The following is a 24945-nucleotide window of genomic DNA, read 5'->3' on the forward strand; positions in this document are numbered from 1 at the left end:
ACTCTCCCCACCCACTTCTCCACACGCACATTTACGTGCGCGCCGCACTGCGCTCAAGCCATGGCAGGTCAGTCAGTCTTGCGATGCTGCCGGTACCTGTAACCTTGACTCCGGGATTCTCCTCTCTGTTGAAGACGCTGGAGAGGCAGAAGATGTCTGTGGACTCCATGAAGCGGCCACTGATGATGGCCGCCCTCAACGGCCTCTACGTGGCTCGGATGCCGGCGACCAAGAGTTCCCTGGAGGACGGCACCAAGGCTTCTACCGACGAACGGGTAAGATGCTGCGCTGTGCTTTTGAAAGTTATGCTTCAGAAAGTAACTTTAAAAAATAATAACTGAAATCATTTCAAGCCTCTGTTTTGTTTGTGCTACCTTACAAAATATATTATTTGCAGTTTTACTAACACAAACTTTAATCATATATTGTAATTTTTTTAATATATTTTGTACTTTTAAACGAACCAATTCAGACTGAAAATATCCTACTGGATATACACGGCTACTTCTAATCTGGATTCATTCCATTCAAGAAGAATAACTCTAATAGCCCTAATTTGACTTTTTACCAGTTCTCTTTTTACCAGTTCTCTTTTTTTATTACTGGAGGTCCACCTGTTGACAAAAAAGTTTGGCTGTTCCTTTTCAAAATACAACTCTCACACATTTATTTAATGAATTTACTTCTCGAGTTCTGGTCTGTTTTCCTCCCTTTTGAGTGCAGAGACATGAAAACCAGCCTTTGTCCCGACTGTTGCTAAGCTAACGGGGGCAAGCCCTAAGTGGGCTGTGGAACGCGTGGCATGGTGGTGCTTATCGCCTCTGGGCCCGCTGGTATGTTAAGAATGTGACCCGAGCGCTGCACAGACAGTGATGCTGCTCTCTCAAACATGACTGGCCTAACAAACACACAGCCCCCAACCAGGCTTTATATACCACCACTGCATATTCTGCTCTTTTACAGCTGCGGCGATGCTTTATACAAGCTCCGAGTGTTTGAAGTCTGTATTCAGTTGTGAGGGAAGAGATGTGGACGTATGTTTTCAGGAGATTTCTGGATTCTCCTGGTCTGAATGGTCTCTCAGCTGTGGTGGAATGTAAACGAATAAAAGCCCTTTAGGGGCGACTGAAAGAGAAACCCCTGAATAATGTGTTACTTGGTATTCAATGACTAACACCCCACTCCTCTTTCTTCTCGGTTTCTTCTTCTTCTCTTTCTCTCCGTCTCTCCAGTGTAAGACCTTGGAGTTGAAGCTGGAAGAGGAGCGGGTCTTCACAGAGTACGAGCAGGTGCCCAAGAAGAGGGCGAACTGCGCCCTCGCCACGGCGACTCTGCCCGAGAACACGGAACGCAACCGCTTCCGTGACGTGGTTCCTTACGAAGAGAATCGGGTCGAGCTTGTTCCCAACAAGGAGAACAACACGGGCTACATTAACGCCTCGCATATCAAGGTGGGCTCAATGGGGTCAAATGTGTAAAATTTACAAACAGTGTAAAAAGGAATCATTTACACTTGCATTCACCCATGAGGGGTGGGGGGTTTGGTAGCATACAGTATACCACTGTTTGGAAACCATGAATATCTAAATTTCTAACTGAATTTAAAATTAGACAATCATAAATTCAAGATATGAAATCACATGCTGCAAAACACACTCAAGTGAATGAGTGCAGTCCGACACAAACAGACATTACAGTGGATAATCTGTCAGATTGTAGTGAAAGTGCACAATATTCATAAAGACTGGGAAAAAAAACATTTAGAGTTACAATATGTCACAAACTGCTTCACAACATTCATGTGTTCGACTGTTAATAACAGTCTCTGCTGCACACGCATCACACAACATGAAGTGAAACAAAGTGTATAAACTTGATACACTCAGCTCTCTCTTGCGAGTCTTTGTTGTGGTCATTTCTAAGCGGGGGGGAAAGGCTCGGAGGGAAAAGGATGAAAGGCCGCTATTGAAGGCTGTTTGGGCCTTTAAGCTCACAGAGCTCGTGGAATTCCCAAAGAATGCGATCCAAACTCCAAAACCCTCTTAAGTCAGCCTGAGCTGCTCTCACTAGCCCCTCTATTCATTCGTAGTCGCAAAATGGTGTGCGCACACAAGCTCGTGCGTATGTATGAGTTTGCATTTCGCGTGTATGCCTAATCGCGATCCAGGTTGCGATCGCCGCGCTGAATCGCCGCCTATCACGGTGTAACCCTCTTACCCCCCCCCCCCCCACACACACACACACACACACACACACACACACACCGCCCCTGTCATTTAAGGTAGCTGCCGCAGAACAAAAGGCCTTGTTTACCCCCCCATCAGTCTCCTAATGCTGTGTTTACAGTCACAAGGTGGAATCAGCTGCAGGGACATGCTCATGATGTAACGGCACTACGTGTATCAGAGATGGGATGTGTTCCAGTGCCGTGTGCGGCCTGATGATTATTAATGAGGGACAAACTAAAGAAAGTGAGAGAAGAGGAGTTGATAGTTTTATAAATGAGAGAGAAAGGAGAGAAACATAAGAGGGGTTTCTGCTGCCCTCCAGTGGTGGATCAGGTTATTGTCGGGGTCTTAAATGTAATATATTTAAAATTTTAAATACATGTCTTACTCAGGCTAAAATGTGACTCTATTTGCATTTTGTTTGCACTGCAGACTGTATACTTCACATGTGCAGTGATTGATTGTTGGTGTGTGTTTTCCCAGGTGATGATCAGAGGGGAGGAGTGGCACTACATCGCCACCCAGGGACCACTCGCCAACACCTGTGCCGACTTCTGGCAGATGGTCTGGGAGCAAGGGGTCAACGTCATCGCCATGGTTACTGCAGAAGAGGTACACGCACACACATGGCACACCCACATGTGGATATTTTTCAGCGTGCGGACAGCTGCCGCTCGTCTGTGTGTGTGAAATACGATGAGTGTGAGAGTGTATGTCTATTTTCCCTGATCCAATCACCGATCAATCTTTGTCCTCCGTGCAGGAGGGTGGCCGGTCCAAGAGTCACCGCTACTGGCCCAAACTGGGCTCCAAACACAACTCGGCCACGCACGGCAAGTTCAAGGTGACCACCAAGTTCCGCACGGACTCGGGCTGCTACGCCACCACGGGGTTAAAGGTCAAACACCTGCTGTCTGGCCAGGAGAGGACGGTCTGGCACCTGCAGTACACGGACTGGCCTGAGCAGGGCTGTCCTGAATACGTCGTGGGATTTCTCTGTGAGTGGGACTGTGTCATTTTCATCATCAATTTAGAGAAGCAACAAGAAGTGATGAAACAAACACTTTGACTTCATTGTTTAATATTATATATAAAAATAATAAAGGAGTAATTCGATATTTTTTTAAATAAACTGTTGTATTCATATTCCCTCTCACATCTGACCTTTCTCTCCGTCTTCTTTCATGCAGCGTACCTGGAGGAGATCCAGTCTGTAAGGAGACACACTAACTCCATGCTGGACACCTCAAAGAGCCTCAACCCGCCCGTGGTCGTGCACTGTAGCGCCGGGGTGGGTCGTACCGGCGTGGTCATCCTCACCGAGCTCATGATCAGCTGCCTGGAACACAATGAGGTGCGTGTGCAGAGGGGGGTCACAGTCAGGGTTGCAGAATTCAAGACTCAGGTTGGGATTCTAGTCAAGTTTAAGTCTGGTTCAGAGACATCTTTCTTTACATACTTTCTTGTCCTCACTTAAATGTCCTGAGTGTCTTTTTCAGCAGAATACGTTTTACACTACACAGCCTTGTTTCTCACTTTTCTTCTTTTTTCTTTGTATATTTCTCGTTTTTCAATCACTGTCTGTTTTCTCTTCCTCCTCTCACTTCAGCCAATGGAGGTTCCCCACATGTTGTCGGAGCTCAGGCATCAGCGGATGCTGATGGTTCAGACCATCTCCCAGTACAAGTTTGTCTACCAGGTCCTCATCCAGTTCCTCAAGAATTCCCGCCTCATCTGATCACGGGCTCACGACCTTTGACCCTATACGATGTGGCAGATGACGACAGCGGTACTTAACTCAAGCCTGAGGACCGATACAGCTGATGTGGCCTCGGTGGGAAGCAGACGCAGGTAGAAGCGACTCCACGTTCACCTTGAGGTTTCTTCGTGGCAGTTGAAGGTTATGGAAATGTGTAGATTTGGGTTCAAACTCACCTCACGACGGGGAGAGGATGTGTGTCGGCCTGTTTCAAAAACTGAGGACGATTCCTCCTGATCAGTGTGTTTTCACATTTCATTCTTTTATCCCCTGGGATTTAATCTCGGACCTGATCTTTCCGTGTGGAGCATGTTTGTGCTTTTTCTCCGTGCGGGTCAGGTGAAAGAGCGGCTTGTCTCTCCTGCAGACGTGAATGTGTGTGTCTCTGGAGAAATACCTTGAGAAATCAATCACAAATCAATAACAGTTTGGATAGTTCACCTGCCTGCTACTTTTCACAATTTTCTTTGAGCCATTATTAGAAATGGAATTACGCTGCATGAACAGTAGGTGGCAGCAGTATTATTACTAAACTCTTGGTATACTCAGAAAAGGTTTGCCAAACAAAACATATCCTTTAAATCACAGTTCTAAAATAACAGAGTATTGATTAATACAGCAAATATTTACTTCAACATTGAAACAAATGTTTTTTTTGTATTTATTTCTATCACTATTGACGTCACCTTTGCCATTGAACAGAGCATCGACAGTTATGTCAGATCTCTCGGCTCAAAAAGCCTTTCTTGTGAATCTCAGAAAGATTCGTCCCTTTTTTCTTCTGAAATGTTTGAACATTTCTATTAAGATTCCACCTTAATATGCAAAAACACAGAAAATACATTTCAACAATTATTTGCTTCTTGCAATTTCAAGAGTCTTGCCACATTTTTTTAAACCGTAAATCATTTCAAATTCTGTCCAGTTAATTGGAGATAATTTATAAATATAATTTCACCATTTGCATACGTGTGTCCTTAGATTGATCAGATACTGTATCTTTAGGCCTTATTGACACATGAAACGAGCCTGGCTTGTTGTTGGGTCCTTGATGGATTCGGTAAATTCATTCCCTTATTTTATTTTACCTCCAAAGATAAAATCTTTAAATCAGTATTTTATAGTTTGAATTTTGGCAAAAGAACAATTTAAACATTTCAAATCTTTTACCGAACTCTTTGGTAAAGGTTCAGCAGAAGGAGAGTACTGATGTTTGGGTTTTGTTTTATGTCTTTAGTGACACGACTGTGTGTCTTCTAATCTGATCCAAACCCAATAGATTAACTGCGTATCTGAATCCCGCTTATTAAATCACCTTCTGCAGAATTTCTTTTTTCTTGCTACTTTAAATATACTTTTTATTTTATTTGTCTGAATTGTAATGCAAAGCCAGCCGTGTCCAAAATAACTTTGTACATAACGGGCACGTGAGAGAAAAAGATTTCTACAAATGTGTTATATAGTTTTTTTTTCGCCTCTTTTTTTGACTTGGTACCCCAAAAATACCGCAACATAATAAACTATGCATGCATTTTTATATTTCAATGTATATATTCTCAGATACGTATAAGCTCTCTCTTGACATGTGTAAGTGTTTTGTTGCACTTCAGTTCTCTTTGACAGTATTTTTTTCTCACAAAGCATTCCACTGTTTGTTAATATTTAATTTTTCCCCCTCAACTTTTCTTCTTTTGGCAAAAAACTCCTAAATACGTTTCAAAGTATGTGTACATATGTTTTGTATATGCGTTTTCAGTGCATCAAGTCCTTTGTTTTTCTCTCCCCTGACATGTATGAAGCTGTCATACTTGCTTATTATGCAATAAAGCCTTATTTTCTTTAAGACTGTGGCCACACATTTGTTTATTTAGGAATTTTTTTGTCATTTTCTTTTACCTCGTATTACCGTGTGTGTTGTAGAGGGTTTCTCTAGCAGTACTGGAAACAATATTTAACACAGAGCACAGAAGATGTCAATAAAAACACAGTCCTCAATCCCAGCTCTCTGTTGAGGAGCTTTAACAGACACAGCAGTTGTCCCAACATTCCAACACATAGACATAGATATCTCCACTCTGATGGATGACAGGGTCAAGCTGATGCGTCAGTCACAAGACGAAACAAAAACTAAATCATCAACAGTCTGGAAAATAACTTCTCAAACGTCCTATGATGAGGTTGAAAGTAAAAAAAAGCTAATTTCTCTCAACTTCCCAATGGTACAAAAGTTCTGCACACAACTCATATTGCAACATACGTAACACTGACGTGAGAACGGAAATCCGTAGATAAATCTTTCCATAAAAACATGGACGCCTTCTCATCTTTTATCCAGGAACGAAAAGAGTAGAACAGTTCTGTAAAGCTCCTGGGTGAAGGAGTGTATTCAGTCCATAGGAATCAGCCACATCCCGTCATTTCTTTCCTCTCTTCATTTTTGTTTAATCTCATTGCGCAACTCTGCCAAGTACAAGTGATCTTTCCCGTGAGCCACCAACATTATGGCCATTGCCTGTGGGCACACAAAAATCATTTTATAGCATTAAACATATACATTATATATAGAGATTTGGTGGGGATTGAACCGCAATACTTTTTTAGTACACGCTAAAATGTGTCTGTAGCCCTGACTAGCAGAAACTATTCTTAATTACTTAACCAGATAAGTCGTTATAAGCCAGGAGGACGATAAGGCCAAAAATATTTGAGATGAAAAATGTCATATCAGTCAATATCACAACATGTCGATATCACAATATGCCCTGCACTATTAAATACATGGCTGCTTGTACTTTACAATGTTTAACATTTAACAAACCAGCTTCTTTTCCTAAATTAAAAACACATTTACTTTCCTCTAAGTGAGATATTTAAATGTTTTGGTTATCAGTACCAAAGATCAGGTCTTGTACCAGCAAAAGTGTCAGAGTAAGATTTCAAATGATACCCTGACCCTGAAGATTATTGTTTATTACTTTGCCAGTGGAGTCATTTATTAAGAGTCATCTGTAGCAAGTGGATGAGGTATGAGAGTATATTTATATGTATATATACTCTATAATGTAAGAGTGCAATGACCTTATTGAGATAGCTGATGCCCAACGAGGGCTTCTCCATCCCCATGTACAGTCTGCCCAGCTTCAGGTACATGGAGGACACGTTCAAGGAGTAGGGGGGATACAGCTGCCTGCAGGGGGCAGAGTTCAAGATATTTTACTCAAACACAAATAATTCATCTCAAATGTGTTTATTTGATAATATAAAAAAAAGATTAGCCAAGGATCTTATAGTGCAGATATCACATGACAACCCAGGCTACTTATTTCCTTTGGTAAAGTTGTAACTTCTTCCTATTATGTAATCATAATAATGGATGAAGGTGAAAACTCATTAAAATTATTCCGGTATTGTCAAAACTGACTTAAATTAAATGAATAATAATAATACATTAGATTTAATACGCTCTTTAGAAACTACTAAATAATCCAGGCAGAAAATAAGTTGGTTTCTTACTTGTAAGGTTTGACGATCTTCTCGCCGTATCTGATGGCTCCGTCTGGGTCTCCCATGTAAAGACAGACGCCCATGGCCTGGTACATCATGTGGAGCATGTAGACGTTGCAGTCATCAAAGACGGACCCCATCTTATCCAGGGTCTGTTCACACATCTCCAGCAGCTCACTAGGAGGTGCCACCGAGTCAAAGCTGCATCAACACACGCTGAGGACACAGCCTCTGCTCTACAGTCAGATAATTTCTCTGCTGAAGACTAAAGTCCACAATGAGTAAATATGTGAGTAAAGCACAACTTTATCTCAAATAATTATTAATAAAAACACTCAATTACTTAAAAACTAGTGGTAAAAAAGCACATAATAGAGTGTAAGCGGAGGCAAAAGGAAGTTAATTGCCTATTAGCCTCATAAGTAAACTTAATAAACATGAATGTTCACGCAAGATATTTACAGATGCAAGGGGTTCTTAATAAAAAGATGCTTCTAGAAATGGAAAGAATAATCTATAAAATCACAAATCAGGAACTTTTATAAATGGATTAATTAAATGGATCACAACTAAATAATATTACAGTTTTTTTTGTTTTTGTTTGTTTGTCTTTGTATGTTCACTATGCTTTTCTATTGTCCATAAAATTTGTACAAAATTGTTAGACTGCTGTAAGTAACATTATACAAGCAAATTTAAATCTTTGTTAACTCTGGCACTCCTATAATAAAGTATAACAAACGTGCAGTCAACCACAACAGACCATGTTATTAATGTCATTTAAAGGATATATTTAACGTGTTTGAAGGCTCTGAACTCTCTGATGGATTTCCTGGCGTATCGCACCATGTTGCTGACGACCTCCGGCTCGATGGGGTCACTCCGCTTACGTACTTTCAACTTTTTCTTGTCCTGAAAGTGAAAACAGAGCCAGATATAAGTTAAACAACGAAGCGACTCATTGTTGGTTCTCAGGAACTTATTTTTACTGGGCCTTACTTTGGACTGACTTTTACATTCCTGGCAGTCACAGGTGAAATAGTAGGACTCTCTCAGTCGGCTGTTGCGGTCGTCTGTTGGGTAAAGGAGGTCTATGTAGCTGATGAGCACCTGCAGGTGGAGACGACACATGAAAACACAGCACATGAGAATCCCAAACAATGCTCTCTGTCCATTCCTGATTATGTCCTCTTGTTTGAATGTCTCAATTTGCTGCCTGATGGCTGTTAACCTGCAGGTTAAAGGTCAGGGTTGAAAATAACCCCACCAGCCTCCTATTTAACAATAGTCTTATTTAGAAAAAGCTTTTCAAAGTAATAATTCAACATTTTAGGAGATACACTACTCAAGTTTGATAGCAAATTAATTCCAGTATGTCACTCAGCAGAGAAATTGTCTTGCACATAAAACCCCAACTCTTTGTTTTTATACCTTGGAATCATTGTGTATATATTATAAACATATCGTGGAGTACTGATTAGTAACCTTTTTTAGCTGTCCCTAAAAAGAAGACGCAAATAATTCTATCTCCACAAACTTCCTGTATTACTTGTGTGTTATGGACAAATTGCTGCTCTGTATCTTATCTTCTTTAAACATGAATGATTGGATCTTCTCGCTATGCTCTGATGAAGCTGCTGTATCAAATCAAATCAAGCTCACAGACTGTAACATAATTATCTGATGTTTCACACACTCATCCAGCTTGTAAGTAACATGGCGCCCTCCTCCACAGATAAAATGAAAGGACCCAACCCCCTCTCAAGGCAGCTGTCCCCTTTCCTCACTTCGTCTCCAGGCTTCATGTCCCGCACGGCCCGAATCTCAGCTGACGTCCCCTTGTATGTCACAATGACGCTGTGAAGACAGCTGTGGTTAATCAGGGCCACACTGTGGGTAGAGACAAACAGATACAGAGAGAAAGAGAGAGATTAGAGTTAAGAACACCACTCTCTACGTCCCCGTCCTTAAAATGGATGAGGTGGGAGCAGAGAGACGTATTATTGCTCAGAGCAATGACAAAACTGTGACATACCCACTTTATTTTAAGTTGTAAGCTACCACTGTGCCTACAGAGGGGCCTTGAGTGTCCCTGAAATATGTCAGCGACCTTGCTATTACCTGGGTGGTTGGCTGGAAATAGCTCAACAAGGAGCTGAGAGGGCAAATTCACCTTCACACGGACAATTTTAAAACGCAACACCCTCAGCCACAGCAGGGAGTTGGGATTATACCACCAAAGACCAACTGGAGGAGAGAAGTTGTCTTGTCTGGGTTTTGGATGACTGAATACTGACTTTTGACAAAAGAGTTCCAAATAGTGGCCATGTGTCCTTTGTATTTTGGCTATTGAATGCATCTGCAATACCAAAGGTGCAATATGCAAGTTTCCGCTGCTCCTAAAAGTGGGATCTTGGTGGTGGTGATGGTCAAGATATAAACTGTATATAAAAATGGATGTTGACTCAGGATCCAGAAAGTGAAGCCAGTGTGGAAGTGCCTGAAACCTGTATTCTCCTAAATGATCAGCATAGAGCGGCTCCACAGAAAATGACCCTATTCCTAACTTGATTTATTACATCAGTAAACATTTTCCTAGGTAGATTATGGTCTCAATTGGTGGTTTTAAGTCTATTTCAAGAGAGCATGAGTTTTGATTTGTAATTTATGGTCCCACGTAGAGTAAAATAAAGATAAAATCACAGTATGCATTGTGGCATAGAAACCCTGTGATTGACAGCTATTACAGTCCAATAGGCATCCTCTGAGTATCAGTCCTCAAACAGAGATTGTGCAAGGAACATACAATTTGATAAAATGGTATTGTATGAATGTTTTTGCTCTTACTCTGGGTAGATTGCTGTACCCAAGTGGGATAGTTCATCGTCCTCTATTGTGAAACCATTACAAGCAACCTGTTGAATAAAGGACACAGAGAAAGAAACACTGCTCATATACGTGTTCATCATCCTTTGATTGTTTCACAGTGACTCACACATAGTCATAGTGTGTAGTACCTGGGAGAACAGCGTGAGCAGCTCTTTGTGGTCAGGAAAGTCCAAGTGCTTGGAGAAAAAACGATACAGTCCGGCGATGTCTGACTCGTTCATCTCTCTTTTCTCGTTATCTACATCCTCCACGTCTGTTACGGAAAGAGGAGTAAACATTTTATTTTGATTGTATTAGTTGGATGCAATTACTGACAGTTGACTTTTTGTCTTTTGTGGCATTTTAAATTAGCCAGGAAATATTCCCCAGATTTCTGCTTTTTATGGCCAACTTTGGGTTAAACCATACACTGTAAATACATAGACGACATCTCAGCTCCCCAAAAGTGAAGCCAAATCATTTTGATGGCCCCTGGTGGCTGGCTGCAGAATAGGACACAAACCCCACCTCCTCCATGTTAGTTGATGGGACATGGGCCAATTCTCAAATTCAAAATACACGTTAAGTACAGCCTGGTTAGTTTGGTTATAATTAGTTATTTGAAATGATTGACAGCTGAGACTGATTGGTCGAGCACGTGTGTCAATCATTACAGATTCTGGCTTCAAATAGTATATAGCTATAGTATCCGGGATATTTTGGCTTATTTTTTGTACAACAGGAGGAGGTGGAGATGCGTCGTCCATCTTTATATGCAGTCTATAGATAGTTTCAGTTTCAGTTTCACTCTCTTCACATGTTACATATGAATGTTCAATGTGACTGGACGTCTTAAGTTAGACTGCATTGCTGTTACGGTGGTAACCTGATTCGTGACTGGATTTGAATTCTACATTAACAACTTGAGCAGCATCCATGCTACATGACAGAGAGACAGGCGGTAGATCAAATTCACTTCCTCTGAAGGTCTTTGCTGGTTAAGAGAGCCTTTTCTCACCTCCCCACTGATAAGCTCCAACAACTTTAACCATACGGGGATAAACAGCTCTCCTTCCTTTATTTGTCTCACTATGCCAAGACCACATTGTCGCCATGACTGCCATCGATACTATTACCTGCCAGAGTGTGTGTGTATGTCTAGTCCCTAACTTGTAATACAAGTCACTTTATCATTGTACTTCAGGAAGCCAGCACTGTGTTACACTTGATAATATTTGGTTTATTATTTTGCACAAATGCCCCCCTAGTTTGTTTCTATAAGGGTCGCCTCCCCAAAGCAAGGACAAAAATGAACATGGATGATTTTCTGTGTTGTTAAAGTTAATACTCACGTGATTGCACATCTTGTATTAGCAAGATCTTCTCAGACAAACATCTTTCTTTCTGTGTTTTCTGTGGAAAACCGTGGAAATGAGCACAGTTAACGATGGTACAGTTTGTGCCAGAAAACTCTCACACAGGATATTTTTGGGTGTGACTCCAACCTTCTTTGCAAGGATCCGAGCCACCAGGCGGGACGTCTCTGATGGGCACCAGTTCTCTCCGAATGCATTCATTGCTGAGCACTCCAGCTTGTGCATGGCCCAGTCCCCTTTCTACACACATGTAAATATCATAATGGTATTTAAAATCAATTGACCGACCAACCGACCAAACTTCAATATATGGTTGATAGGGCCACTGTATTGTTATTCTTTGAGCATCCACACATGAGTTTTTACATTGCAGTCACTCTCCTGGTTGTTGGAGTGTTACTTACCTGGCATTTCACATTGCAGTAGAAGGCTTTCCTGCACTTCCCACATTTTGCCAATCTGTTTTTCCTACAAATGACAATAAGGAGAGTCTATGATATTGGGGTTGACAAGTAGCACATCATAAAAAAGTGACTGAAAGATTCTCAGACATCCCTGTACAAATGACTTCCCCTGACACACGTAGAAACGACCCAGGCATCAGAGCCCATTGGATGTCAACCTGCATACCACAGATCACTCCCAATAATTCAGAGCTCAATCTTTTGGGTTTCTGTTTGCCTCAGTGTGTGGGTGTGTATGGACGTAAAAATCCTTCTCTGAGACTCGAAGGAGCAGTTGCTGGTGCCCTGTCATAACCGATAGCAATGAAGGGCTTTAAAACATTCTGTGGTATTAATAGAGCTGGCCGTAGTTTGGACCACCTGTCTCTGCACCACACTGAAAAAAGTAAAGCAGTCCGAAAGTCCACTGATGCAATTTTGGAGACACTTAAAACCAAAGGCCAGACAAGCTGCTCTGTGTTCAGGGTTTGTGTTGGGAAAACATGACAGTGTAAACCTGGGAAAACACGACTTGATGTAAATTCTGCCTGTAGTTACAACTTTTTCCAAAATGATTAATTTACGATCTTAGTGAGTTGACGCTGGCCTGTGTAACTTTGGGCATCTCACCAAGGACTGAGTGCATGTGTTATTCTAGGGTGTGAAATCACTGCCTTCCGGTTAAGTGTTGGGTCAAAGCAAGCCGTGAAAAAAGATGTTGGATTTAATTCACTCTGAACAAATCGACACACAATCAGATGATCTTATATCATACTAGGAAAAGAAGAGTCTCAACAGGTGGTTTATGAAACTCGCAGCCAACTGAATGAGTCTCCATAATTCATGTTTGTGTTGGAAATGTGTTCAGGACATTGACATGGTCAGGGTCTAATGTATTTATGGAGGACTAAGATTAAGTTAAGGTAAATTAGGCAGATTGCTTTAAGAGGAGAATATATGCACCTGTATTTATGATTAACTTACTTACGATTCACCCATGAACACAATCACATAAAACATAGACTGATTTAAGTATTGTTAACTGGTTCGTCTGCAAAAGAGATTAGCATTGTGATATAATTTGCAAGGTACAGCCCCTTCATTAATCCCAACTACAGCTGCAGTTGATAGAGACTGTATTATGTAATCATGATGCCATTCAGGAAACAGAATCTCTTTCTCATTGGCCATCCTTCCTTTTCTGACAGGGAGGTATAGAGACAGGTGAAAGACGATATATAGAAACCGCCATTGAGAAAGACGAGCCACACAGACCGAAATAGATTCTGTGGAGTGACACTTTTATGACAAAGAGCCCATGTGGTGCTGAATGTGTCAGTGATCATTAAGTCTGCATCACTAATGAATGGGTTTGGTAAACAGAGAATCACAGGTTTGTAGTTTATTACTTTTTTTAATCATCAATGCTTTCAGAACTAGAAATCTAATCTAAGTATTTGTGGATATGCTCCCACAGGTTATACGTCATCATCATGAAGTTGCATCTGGTGCAATTGTCTTTATCAACTTTAGCAAGTGCAGCAATGAAATCAAATGAGTTATTAAATCATGCAGCTAGAGAAACTAAACCGATCATTACCTGTTGAAGCAGAACTCACAGTAGCAGCCTCTCTCCTTCGCTGTCAGCACGTAGGAATACGCAGGGCTGGAAAACAGGAGCTCTCCAACCTTAAAGGCTCTGGAAACGCGCAGACCTCGTCCTTTTCCCGGACTCTCGAACCTCTCGAGTCCCTCGATGCTGCCCGTCATCTTGTCTTTTCTCCAGTTCGTCTTCACGCTGGAATGACTCCTCACTCGGAAGGAGCGAAAAGTGGGATGTGGCACCCCCAACTCAAAAGGCGGAACCCTCCCCAATAATAGTTCATAGTAGTAGCATCCAAAAGGCGCAGCATGCACACAGCTGCAAGGAAGTTATAGAGTATAAGTTATATAAAACTTTTTGTGGCAAGTAAAGTCGTAAAGATATACATATTCTCACACGCCACATCTTTTTTAGGTTTTTACACTGTATATATTAGTTTTTATTCCATTCATATTTTTCAATATTTGTTATATTTCCTTACACTTAAGTATTGCATTTTACTCATTATTACTTACTGATGCCTATTTTATTAAACTTGCTGCGGTAATATTGCAAATGTCCCCATTGTGGGACTAAAATCTTATCTTATCTTATTTTATCTTATATTATCTTATCTTATCTTATCTTACACATGACAGGGGACCGTTTTCCCGGTGGACCGGACTGTTTGTTGTTTTTGGTCAATAAACACAATTATTTCATAAGTGACAACTTTTAGCGACAGGCTAACTTTCTTTCTTTTTATTTTATTTGTTTACCAGTATAGTCTAACTTGACCACGACTCACGCAACACGTGACCCCTGAACTCCCTGACGTGATGACGTAGGACGTCGCAGACTGTAGCGAAACAGGTGTGACAGGTGGCGACAAAAAGACACGATTAAGAAACGAATAAAAAACTGAAGATTAAGAAAAGAATAAGGAGAGAAAAGCTGACGAAGCCACAATTGAAAAAGAAACGTTTCATGCAATGTGTTTACAACAAGAAGATTAGAAGTTGAGGTAATGAGACAGGTGTGTATGCTAGTCTCGCATAACGGAGGCTATGCTATACGAATGTTTTGCTAATGCTAAACGTTGTGTCACGACATTACCTGAGTGTGAGACACCTTGTTGTTCATGGCAGGAGCAGCAGCAGCCAGGGGACCAGTGTCGTGTTCTGGTGGTGAAGAAGATGGAGAACCAAACAACCGCCATGATGAACCCATGACTCCCGAGGGCACAGGTAGGATTGGTTATCACAACACATCTGTGGTACAGGATTGTTCTGAAAACTGTAACTATTACATTGTGTAGAATACACCTTTGCACAATGGTGTCCTTACAAAGTTTTACTGTGTATAACAAAGTTTTAGATACTTTTATATTCATTCATGGTTGAGAGTTGTATTGTTAGCAGTAATTACCTTGCACACAGATTTTGATAGAACACATATCAGTGCTTATGTAAGTACATATATATTCCGTGAATGTAAGAGCTGTGGAAAATAGCACTCTATAGCAAACCTGTTGTGGTCTGAGCTTTTAAAGTCCTACTCTGAAAATGAGTCCCACCCTGGTCCTGTGTCAGCCCCATCACTTTCCATAACAAACTGCAACAGCACACGTTAGCTGAGAATCAAAGTGAGAGTATTAAAGTGTGTTAAAGCCACACTCGTTCACTGTGGAGAGCAAGCCACCACCGCCATCACTGGAACTGACAGAGGCATCATTGATGGTTGTGATGGGCCCGACTGGTTTCAGGACGGATGGAACTCAGTTTGAATGGGAGGATGAATATACTGACTGATGCTTTGCTCCATATCAGCTCACACTCCCTTCACTTTAAATAGACAATGAGCTGTCACAGAGGTGTTGTGACACTTTCCAGCCGCACAGAAAGCACCACAGAATCCAAACAGACTGGTTTACCTCAAAACAACAACACTTATGGTTGTTGTTGATGTTTTAAGGCATTGCAGTGCATTAAGGAGGCTTCCATAAACTCTGCACTGTATAGCTTTATTGGAAAGTGGACAGCAGAGTTTGCAAGAAATGAGCCTTCACATCAAATATGTCAAACCTTTTTTTAATATATATTATATACATATATAAACCACATACCAACATTTATACTGTATTAACAGCCCAGAAGTTGTCATTATAGTGTTGGGACTTTTAGCTGCAGTTCAATGAGGCCACCTGGTGGTGAAGATGAAGCTTCACGTACTCAAACTTTGTACCATTCATATTTTTAGATATGCATTTATATTATATAAATATATATTTATTTTATATCATTGTATTATTTTATGTAAAGCTAAGATCTACTCTCTTACAGTTGATCTGCATTGTGGCAAATGAGAATTGCTTTAGATTCAACTGTAACTTTATTTTTTAACTGCTGCAACACTGGCTTCGATTATATTTTCTCTGTACTCTTTATTAAACAATAGTTAATCTATGAGGATGAGGTCCTGACAGTTTAATAGAAAGAGCCTTCAAGTTGGTCACTGTCCAGTTTTGTCATATTGTGCCATCATGTGGGTGTTATTTGCAAGTACACCCTCAAATCATTAAAGGAGCCCATTCATGACGTGTTACAGTTCACCAGTCACCTTAGATAGCAGCAGATTATTTGACAACTGAGTGAGTTCAATACAGAGGTAGAGAGGGGGTGAGGGGGAGCTCAGGTCAGGGACTTGATCTTGAGTAAATTGAAATATTTCATAAGCAACCATTCGAACACATTACACGCCTGCACACCTTCACTCTCTCTCTTTTAGGTACGCGCGCACACACTCGTACAAACACGCACACAAAAACAAACACACTCGTACAAGCACATACCACTGTGAAGATTTGTCCCTCATCTGTATCTGAAGGCTTTATCCAACCTTGCCCCAGTTTCCAACCCCGATTTATTATAATTCCATTTTTTTCCCCCGTTCTCTCAATCTAAAGATTTGTTCCTCCTCATTTTTTAATAATGTGCAAGCAAGGGAGTCATGTCCCTGGGAGATTATGTCCTCGTCTTTGGCGTCTCGTCTTGATTACACCAGAGGAACCTGATTTGATTTGGAAGAAACCCCCCTGTTCCAGGACGGGATCTCTTTAGACCTACCCACTGTACTGATTTCTTGCTTTGTCAGAGGGGATGATCTTGATGAATATGATCTGAAAGCGAGGGAGGGAGCGGGGGATTAGGTGAACGGATTATAATTTCCAATGATGAGAAATAATAAGAAACAATAAATCCTAAGTAGATTTAGTTCTCAAGGAAACCCTGTTAGGGGGAATCAACAGAATAAGAGACAGAACAGAAAAGAGACCAGACATTGTTATTAAATAGATATGGTAGACCTGACCTGTTTGGTCTGAGATATAACATGAGTTCTCTGATTTACAAACTGAAATTTAAATGAGCATAAACAACAAACTGTTATGGTTCAGAATACATTGCTATGTTCTTAAGTTTGACTGCTCTTTTTAACAGCTAGAAGTAGGGCAATTAGTTGATTGGAAGAAAATCAATTAGCATTTTTTTGATAATCAATTAGTTCAGCTTTTGTTCAAGCAGAAAGGCACCGCTGTGAGCAAGTTGTGTGTCACTGTCGTATATAGTGAAGTGTGTATCTTTTGGTTTTGGACCATCAATCAGACAACACTAGATATTTGGAGACTGGTCTGAAGCAGCAATGTAGACCCACAAAGGATGTTTCATATTTATGTTTGTGTTTATCTTGGTGGTCAAGTCGCCTTCTTGGATTCAAGGTAATTCCAGTGGAATTAAGTGGACTGAAGTCAGGTGGTGCAAAGTCAAACAAACTCTTTTTCCTTTTTACTTGATTGAGTAAAAAACAACAATTTTATTCATCAATAAATTGGTTGTATAATTGTTCATTTTCATTAGATCAAATTTCTAATTCTTGTTGCTTCCTGCCTGTTAGTTGCAATTAGACAATAAAGACTTCACCATGGGCTTTAACATTTCCACTACTTTCTGACATTCTATAGACCTAACGACTTGTTGATTTAATCAGGAAAATACTTTATTCCTATAACAACAACATTGATTTGGTTTTTCGAACTGATCCAAACATGGACAAGAAAAAGAAAACACACACACATAAAATAAATAATATGAGTATGAAGTGCATAAATACAATTTGAGCCTTTAAAAGAATACAATAATAAATTCTAAAACAAACGTTCAAATAAATATAACCTCACCAGATAAAATGTATACATAAGACAGTAGCACTTGTAGGTCGATAATCGGCAACAATTATCAGCAGCTGCAACACTAGATTAAGTGCACGGTAAAAAAAAGACATCTGCTTTACTGCCCTGTAGGAGCTTGAGATGCTACATATCAAATAAAATCCAGTAAATGTCTCTGTAAACAAAAGTAGACATGATTAACAGACATGGGACCATAGTACTTCAACAGGGGGCACCACAGTGTACAGATTTAGCCATTAAGTCAAAGACAATAGAGTGTGGTGCATCGAAGCTTTGCACAGTTCAAGGTAGGTGTAGTTGTTAATTGATAATTGATGTGTAATGGTTTTGCTATTCCAGTTTTATTCTCTTAGGGAAGAAGGTGTTGAATGGAACCAAGTAAAATACAGACCACTGATGTAGACTAGTTTCCCATTGGTTATCTAGACTGTGGTGGCCTGCCGTATTCTAATTTCTACCACCACAGTGTCATAATTAATACATTTTTTACACCTCTTATAATAAAAAATCTCTAACTTAGTGTTTTGCTCTGTTGCTGCATTTTATAACTGTGCGCAGCCCTGTGCGCAGCCCTGTTAACAGCGCTAATTGCTGCATGCTTGTTCATGCTATTGATTGATCGTCCATAGGTTTTTATTGTCCACTCAGAAAGTCCGACCTCATACTATCCCCATGCAATTCAGTTCTGTCTCTCATGCAAGAACTTGTCTTTCACTCTCGTCTGTGTACCCATCACTCGAAATCTGTTGTGTGTGAGAGCAACCTTCTGTGAGCGTACACCTCCGCTACCGCCATAGAATCAATTCCTTAGGAAACTTTTAACATCTCATAATGTATCTGCACATCGTCAGAACTCTCTTTCCCTCGAGCCCCTTCACGAATCAGACTACATAAGCATCGTGCCTGTTTAGACAACACTCTATGTAGAACCGGTGGTCATACTTATGCTCATAGTTGTGGCCTGAATTGATGGATGCAGTACTTTGTCACATTGAGGACCTCATAAAATGGCAGCTGCTAATGCCTCTCTGCCACGAGGTCGTGCAAAAGGGATGTGTGAAATCCAGTATCGTTAAAGACCGTTGTTGCTTTCAGTCTTGTCGTGGTCGCGGGCCGAGGACTCCTCGATTCATACCCGTGACCTTGTCATCGCAGGCCATTCCCAGGCTGCTGTGTTAACTAGGGGTCATCTGCAGGACACGGCATGAGAGATGGACAGGGCTGTGTGTTTGCATTCAGCGGAGGGAGCGAGGACGGAGTACGTGATCATTCTGGGCTGTGCTTTAGGAAGGAGTCCACGCCATGACCGTGTGTAATTGTCCCTATATTCCCCTGAGCTGAGTCCAGGCTCTATACTGTACAGTAAATCCACATACTTTCTGATGAACTGACTGACTTGAATGAGGCAACGTCTACCATCCTGCCTTGTCCCTTGTCAGCCAGTTAGGGAGCCAAGCTTTAAGCCATAACCCCCCTGTCTCCACTCCTGGCTGGGGGGGAATGTGACGCCTGCCTGCTCGCCTGTTTGGCCGTCTTAGCCCATGTGGGGTTTGCAGGCGCGGAGCCTCATCTCCCACTGTTTATCCATGTGTCTTTGCTTTGGCTCTGGCCCGACGCTGTAGGCCACTGTGGGCAGAGTGGGGTCCAGTGCCCTGTGTCACCCACCTAAGCTCTGCTTTCACTGGAGGGCTTAGCGCCTCACCCTCCAGCCGCTTTATGAGCAGACAGCTGAGCTAATCTGTCTCCCTCTTCCCACCTCTGTCTCCCTCTTTCTTTCTTTCTCCTCAGGTCTTGGCTCGTCACTTCTCTTGGCTCCTTTGGCCCTGTGTTTGTAGTCTAGTTCGCTCTCATGCCTTTCAAACACTGACACTGCTGTTTCTGTTTCCTCAGTACACACACACACACACACACACACACACAAACGCATACATTCACCTAAAAAAATCTCTTATATGTGTCTTTACTACAGTAGCGCTCGTGAAGAGAGGAATCACTGCAGAAGATATCATGTCAGTACTGGTCTCGGGCTTAAACATGGTTCTAGCACTTTAGATGGGAACTTGAACCCAAGTTGCTCTTAAACTACATCTTCATCCACTTTGACATGTGACCTGAATTAATCTTTATTAACAAACGATGTTTGTTCAATGTGTATCGCCCACTGGCTGATGCGGGGGGATGGTATGTTTAGTTTTTGCTCAATGTCAGATACATATACAGAAACGGACGTGGCTTTCTGTCTGCACTTTGCGTTCATTTCATCCGTTTTGGTGCACGTCTTCTGAAAGTTTACGGATATGGACGAAACAGATGAAACGGAGCACTACCACCGGAAATCGTGGGGAGGCACTGTAGCCAATAGTTGAAGAGATACGACCAGACAAGAGGAAGAAATATCAACAACTTTTTGAGGAGAGACTTTGCGAGTTGGTAAGTTACCACATGAGGTTACTTCACCCAGGCACATGGACAAACAGCCACTTTTGCCTCTGAGGTACACTATCACAGCCCACTCCACCATGGATATATTTGTTGTTCTCAGAAACTCTCGACTCTGTGCTGCCCTCTAGCGGATGTATTGCATAACGACCATGTCAATGTAAAGAACGCATGGAAGTATGTATGTGCGCAGTCTTACTTTATTGTGAAACTCTTTTTGTTCTTAAAGGCAGCTTCCATTAGAACCAACCAATAAGTGACTAATACCTAGAACTAAACATAATAAATTCAAGGTGCAGTGTTAAACACATTCAGCTTCATGTAAATTTGAAAATACACCTAGACGGGTCAGTGTCATAGGGTTTAAGAATGATGTAGGTGGCCTGGTAACTTTGTTTAAACATCTGATGTTTGCTTAAACCATTAACGTGTCTCCATGGCAACACAGTGCTTTCCTTGACAGATATTTGCAAAGTCATGAGGCCGGTTATGAGAGGTTTTCTCAGTCTGTATTGCTGCTTCTGTTTATTAGCTGTTGAAAACATTGAGTCATGTCCTATTTTTAGATTATTTGCAACAATAATCAATCTGCATTCAAATGTTGCTGTTAAACCTGAACTTGACTTATTTTTTTTGGCCTCTGGGAAATGATTGCTGATTTCTTGTAGTATTTTGGGACTTTTAAAATAAATACATTCAAACACCTAGTCACTGAATCTGCAGCCCTACACTCAAGACTCGAGTCATTTACAAAGACTGACGTCAAAGCACTAAAACAGCTTTGCTCCAGTACTTTTACCTCATCACTTCCCTTCTTCAATCCCTTTCTTTTCTTTTACACATATCTCATTCTGCATTCTTTCCATCTTCCTCTTGCTTTCAATTTATCCTCTACCCTTCATCATCCCCTCTTCCTCATACCACCTTTCCCTGCTCACCCTCCCTCTGTTCTCCGTCTTCCCCTCGTCCTCCTCCTCTGCCTGCCTTCCCTCCTCCTCCTTTTCGCTGTCCTCTTCAGCCGTCCGGCTAAACTTAGAAGTGACAACAGTTGCAGGGTGACACCAAAGGCTAAATAAGACCAGAACAATAGCTTCTCCCCCCTCCTCCTCTCCTACTCTCACCCCCTTATCTGCCCCTTTAATAGACTGCCATTGTTCTCTCCTTCCACTGTTGCTCTTTCAGGGAGTTTGTTAGCTATGCTAATGAAGGCTGGGCTTGTGTGGGTTTAGCGAGTGGGGATTTGATGCTCTTTAACTGGGCACTTTTAGAAAGGAGAAGCCATCATAAGGGTGGACCGGGCAGCTATTTACCACCAGTCAAATGTCACAGGCGCGATGCAGCAGCACTTTCTTCCATTTAGTATCTTGCACATTGAAACTGTCACAACCAGCAAAGAAAGAAGGAATCGTCCAAGATACTGTACCACTGGTCCTCGAATGCACCACGTACTATATGTGTCAGCACGTCAGAGTCCTTGTAGAAAAAAAGAGTCTAGTAAGACAAGATGTGGAGACTACAGTAGAGCAGTCAGTCATCCAATCAGTCAGTAAGTCTGTAAATAGCCTGGCTCCTTTGAGCTTTCCTCTAAGAGGAATTCTCTTTCTCCTTAGTGTATTAATAGTGCCTGTGCATTGTTTCCTACAGCAGCACTACTGCAATCAAAGGAAGTTGGCCTGCCAAGTATACAAATATTTTCCTTTGTCCCTATGTTTAGCAGGCATGTAAGAGTCAGAAGTGTGTTCATGGAGGTGGGTGCACGTGTGTGTGTCTCAGCCAACAAGTATGTGCATGCTCGTGGGCATTATGTCAGGTTGTATGTTTATTTATATGTGTAATCTAATATGTACAGTGATGCATCCTTTAATTGTTTGTGTGTGAGTGTGTCTGAAAGCCACTCGTGACCTGCGTGACCCTGTATCTGAGAGGTCATGTGCTTGGCTGGTTATTGGTGTGTTGGTATGCTGTCTGATGAAATACATGCTAATCTACTTCACATGGGCAAGTGTTGTGTTCACAGGTATGTAGGCAGGTGATGTAGTGTCTGAATCTCTCGCTGCTTTCAGACGTGCACTGAACTTCCAGAGGGGCTGTACGTGAGAACACAAATTTTTGAGTCAGTTGCTCTGGACATTTTCTGGAACTTTTCCTGCCAGGCCTCTAGTATAATGTTTGGAAAATGTCCGAGTGAGCCCATGTGAGAATACCACAGGAAAATGTCAAAGCGAGCAGGTGGGTGTGTTGATGACGTTTCTAACAAGTTAGAGACAAAAAAACAAAAATTGTATTTACAATAAATCTATCAGAATGAAAAAGGTGCCATACACGTTAAAAATGCTGTAGAAGATGTCAACTTGTAAAATAAATAATAAATAAAGCTTTTGATCAGGGCCGATGCTTGTGTCCATTTGCTCTAAACTGAAACGTGAATTTCCCTGCAGAAATTAAACATCATGTCCTGCCTCCTGCTGCTCTACCCAGATGCCACTGCTTGTATGAATGTTCTGGACATTTTGCTGCTGTTGTGAACGTGTCTGACCTGGACAATCCCCTGCTGCGTTCATATGTGAAAGACAAACTGTAGAGTTGCTCTTGATGTAAAAAGTAACCTTGCATTGTGCAGACAATCCTTTTTTCCACAATTAATTTTTCCATTGAAAACATCACCTCAATGTGTTTTATTAAACAGAGACATCATGAGATTTGTCTGATTGCTTTTTAAATGCTTTTGTAGAAAATTAGTTATTGGAGCGCACCTTTTCAAGTAATTAGCTCAATTAGAATGGAAACCATCACATGTTAATGCTCCCTGAGGCCCTATATTTTCACTGTAATTGATGGTGTCCAGCCAAAATATGATTGCCTGACATTTGAAATGTTACAAGGACTGATTCAGTAGTTTTAGAAATACATCCAAAGCCTTGACCTTTGGTTCAGTCATTACTGCTGTGCTTCAAATTCTCCTAAACGTGGTGAGACCTTGTATACTGTATTCGGAGATCTCTCTCGTGCTTTAACACTCTCTCACATGCACACACACACACACACACACACACACACACACACACACACACACACACACACACACACACACACACACACACATCGTGAAGCATCGCCGAGTTGAAACATGGTTGCATTGCTATTATACACTCCAGCGTGAACTTGCATACTCCTACATAAAAGCACACAGGTTAGTCATATGTAACTCACACACATGAACACACAGCATACATGTGTGTGTTGCGCCCTCAGGGAAGCAGGTTGCTTGTCTGGTGGCCAAGTGGTAGCGTCGAGGCATCATCGGTCACTTCGAGTCTGCCAGTGACTCACCAAGGGCACAATGGAATTAGTGAGATTCTCTGCAATGTGACAGCTTGCTCTGGCTAAATGGTGTAATAATCTACCCCCTCCTCTCACAAACCTCCAGTAGCACACACACACACACACACACACACACACACACACTTGTTCACTCCCCTCCCTTTCACCCACCCCATACCAACTGGCACAGATAACATTGTCTTAAGCTATAAAAAAGATTTTTTTCCCTCCCTCCATTGCGGTAATTATTGAATTAATGCAGATGGAGAGAGACATCTGCATGTTAAAGTGTTGGCCTCTCTCTTATGCACAGCAGATGTTCCCCTGTCATTTACTCAAATTACGCTGCTTAGATACATGGAGGGAAAACGAGAGAGAGCGAGCGAGAGAGAGAAAGTCACTCGCCAAGGCGACATTGTCTTACAGGGATCTGAGTGTCAGCCTCCAAATTCAGCATCTGTCCTTCAAGCAAACCCCAACTTTTCTCCCTGGAGGTGTCCCTCAATCGGTTATATCATGATTATCAAATTGTGTTATTATAAAAGCACTTGTACCTTTTCATATGAGGAGAAAATCTAAAGTCCAAACCACATTTAAAAGCATAATATAGAACTAAAATTACTTCCCTGCAGTTGTATGCTAGCCAGTGCAGTCATTCTGACCTTTATCTTTGACTATTGATTGATTGACTGATTTAATCAAATGACATTTGGCTAAAGGCAGACTTGAGATATCAAGTTAAAGAGGCCACTGTGACAATGACCTTTGACCAGCCACATCTAATCAGTTAATAAATGAGTCTAAATGAACATATTTGCCAAATTTGAAAAGATTCTCTTTAGGCACTTTTTCAAAACTTGTTCACACCTTGACCTTTGACCTAATCAGTTCATCAGTGAATCCAGGTGAATGTTTACAGCAAATTTAAATAGTTCCCTGGAGGAGTTACTTAGATACTTGAACACCAAAATCTAGTTCATCTTTTAGTCAAACTGTACATTTTTACCACATTTGAAGAAATTCCCTCAAAGCCTTTTATTGTGTTAATGAGAATGTGACAGATGGAACCTGGACCTGCAAACCTAATGCCCCTGCGACCACTGGCTGACTCCAGGCATTCGAATAAGACCAGCTGAAGAAAAAAATACAATAAAGTAGCACTAATAGATAAATGCTGTT

The 24945-nt window shown here is 41.4% G+C and overlaps 2 protein-coding genes and 1 long non-coding RNA gene across 3 annotated transcripts in view; 2 read left to right on the top strand and 1 right to left on the bottom strand.

Annotated features, from left to right (window-relative positions):
• The window catches only part of LOC117758265 (tyrosine-protein phosphatase non-receptor type 14-like), a 38497-nt gene extending 32139 nt beyond the window's left edge, over positions 1-6358 (top strand). The window contains exons 15-20 of the mRNA XM_034579800.1: positions 135-275; positions 1233-1451; positions 2712-2840; positions 2992-3226; positions 3419-3582; positions 3838-6358. Of these exons, the coding sequence (XP_034435691.1) occupies positions 135-275; positions 1233-1451; positions 2712-2840; positions 2992-3226; positions 3419-3582; positions 3838-3966 (1017 nt within the window). The 3' untranslated portion in view covers positions 3967-6358. The remainder of the gene's footprint in view (positions 1-134; positions 276-1232; positions 1452-2711; positions 2841-2991; positions 3227-3418; positions 3583-3837) is intronic.
• On the bottom strand, positions 4646-14049 carry smyd2b (SET and MYND domain containing 2b). Its single transcript, XM_034579828.1, has 12 exons — positions 13779-14049; positions 12140-12203; positions 11865-11975; positions 11712-11772; positions 10509-10633; positions 10339-10406; positions 9279-9381; positions 8491-8601; positions 8283-8403; positions 7501-7675; positions 7066-7174; positions 4646-6499 (listed from the first exon to the last, which is right to left on the bottom strand). The coding sequence occupies exons 1-12, from the start codon at positions 13946-13948 to the stop codon at positions 6419-6421; spliced, it is 1299 nt and encodes a 432-aa protein (XP_034435719.1). The 5' UTR covers positions 13949-14049; the 3' UTR covers positions 4646-6418.
• Positions 14050-14653: 604 nt separating this feature from the next.
• Positions 14654-24945, top strand: part of LOC117758280 — a 125128-nt gene continuing 114836 nt past the window's right edge. Inside the window, exon 1 of the long non-coding RNA XR_004613257.1 lies at positions 14654-15007. This is a non-coding gene — a long non-coding RNA (uncharacterized LOC117758280). The remainder of the gene's footprint in view (positions 15008-24945) is intronic.

This window comes from Hippoglossus hippoglossus, chromosome 24 (genome assembly GCF_009819705.1).
Source record: "Hippoglossus hippoglossus isolate fHipHip1 chromosome 24, fHipHip1.pri, whole genome shotgun sequence".
NCBI classification, from domain to species: Eukaryota; Metazoa; Chordata; class Actinopteri; order Pleuronectiformes; family Pleuronectidae; genus Hippoglossus; species Hippoglossus hippoglossus.

Excerpts from the sequence above, each read along its gene's own strand:
- smyd2b (XM_034579828.1), bottom strand. The coding sequence starts at position 13,948 with ATGACGGGCAGCATCGAGGGACTCGAGAGGTTCGAGAGTCCGGGAAAA. Across the intron at positions 11,773-11,864 it reads CTCGGATCCTTGCAAAGAAG|AAAACACAGAAAGAAAGATG; the intron begins GTTGGAGTCACA and ends GGTTTTCCACAG. Across the intron at positions 7,676-8,282 it reads AGCCTTCAAACACGTTAAAT|CTCCTAGTGAGCTGCTGGAG; the intron begins ATATCCTTTAAA and ends ACTCGGTGGCAC.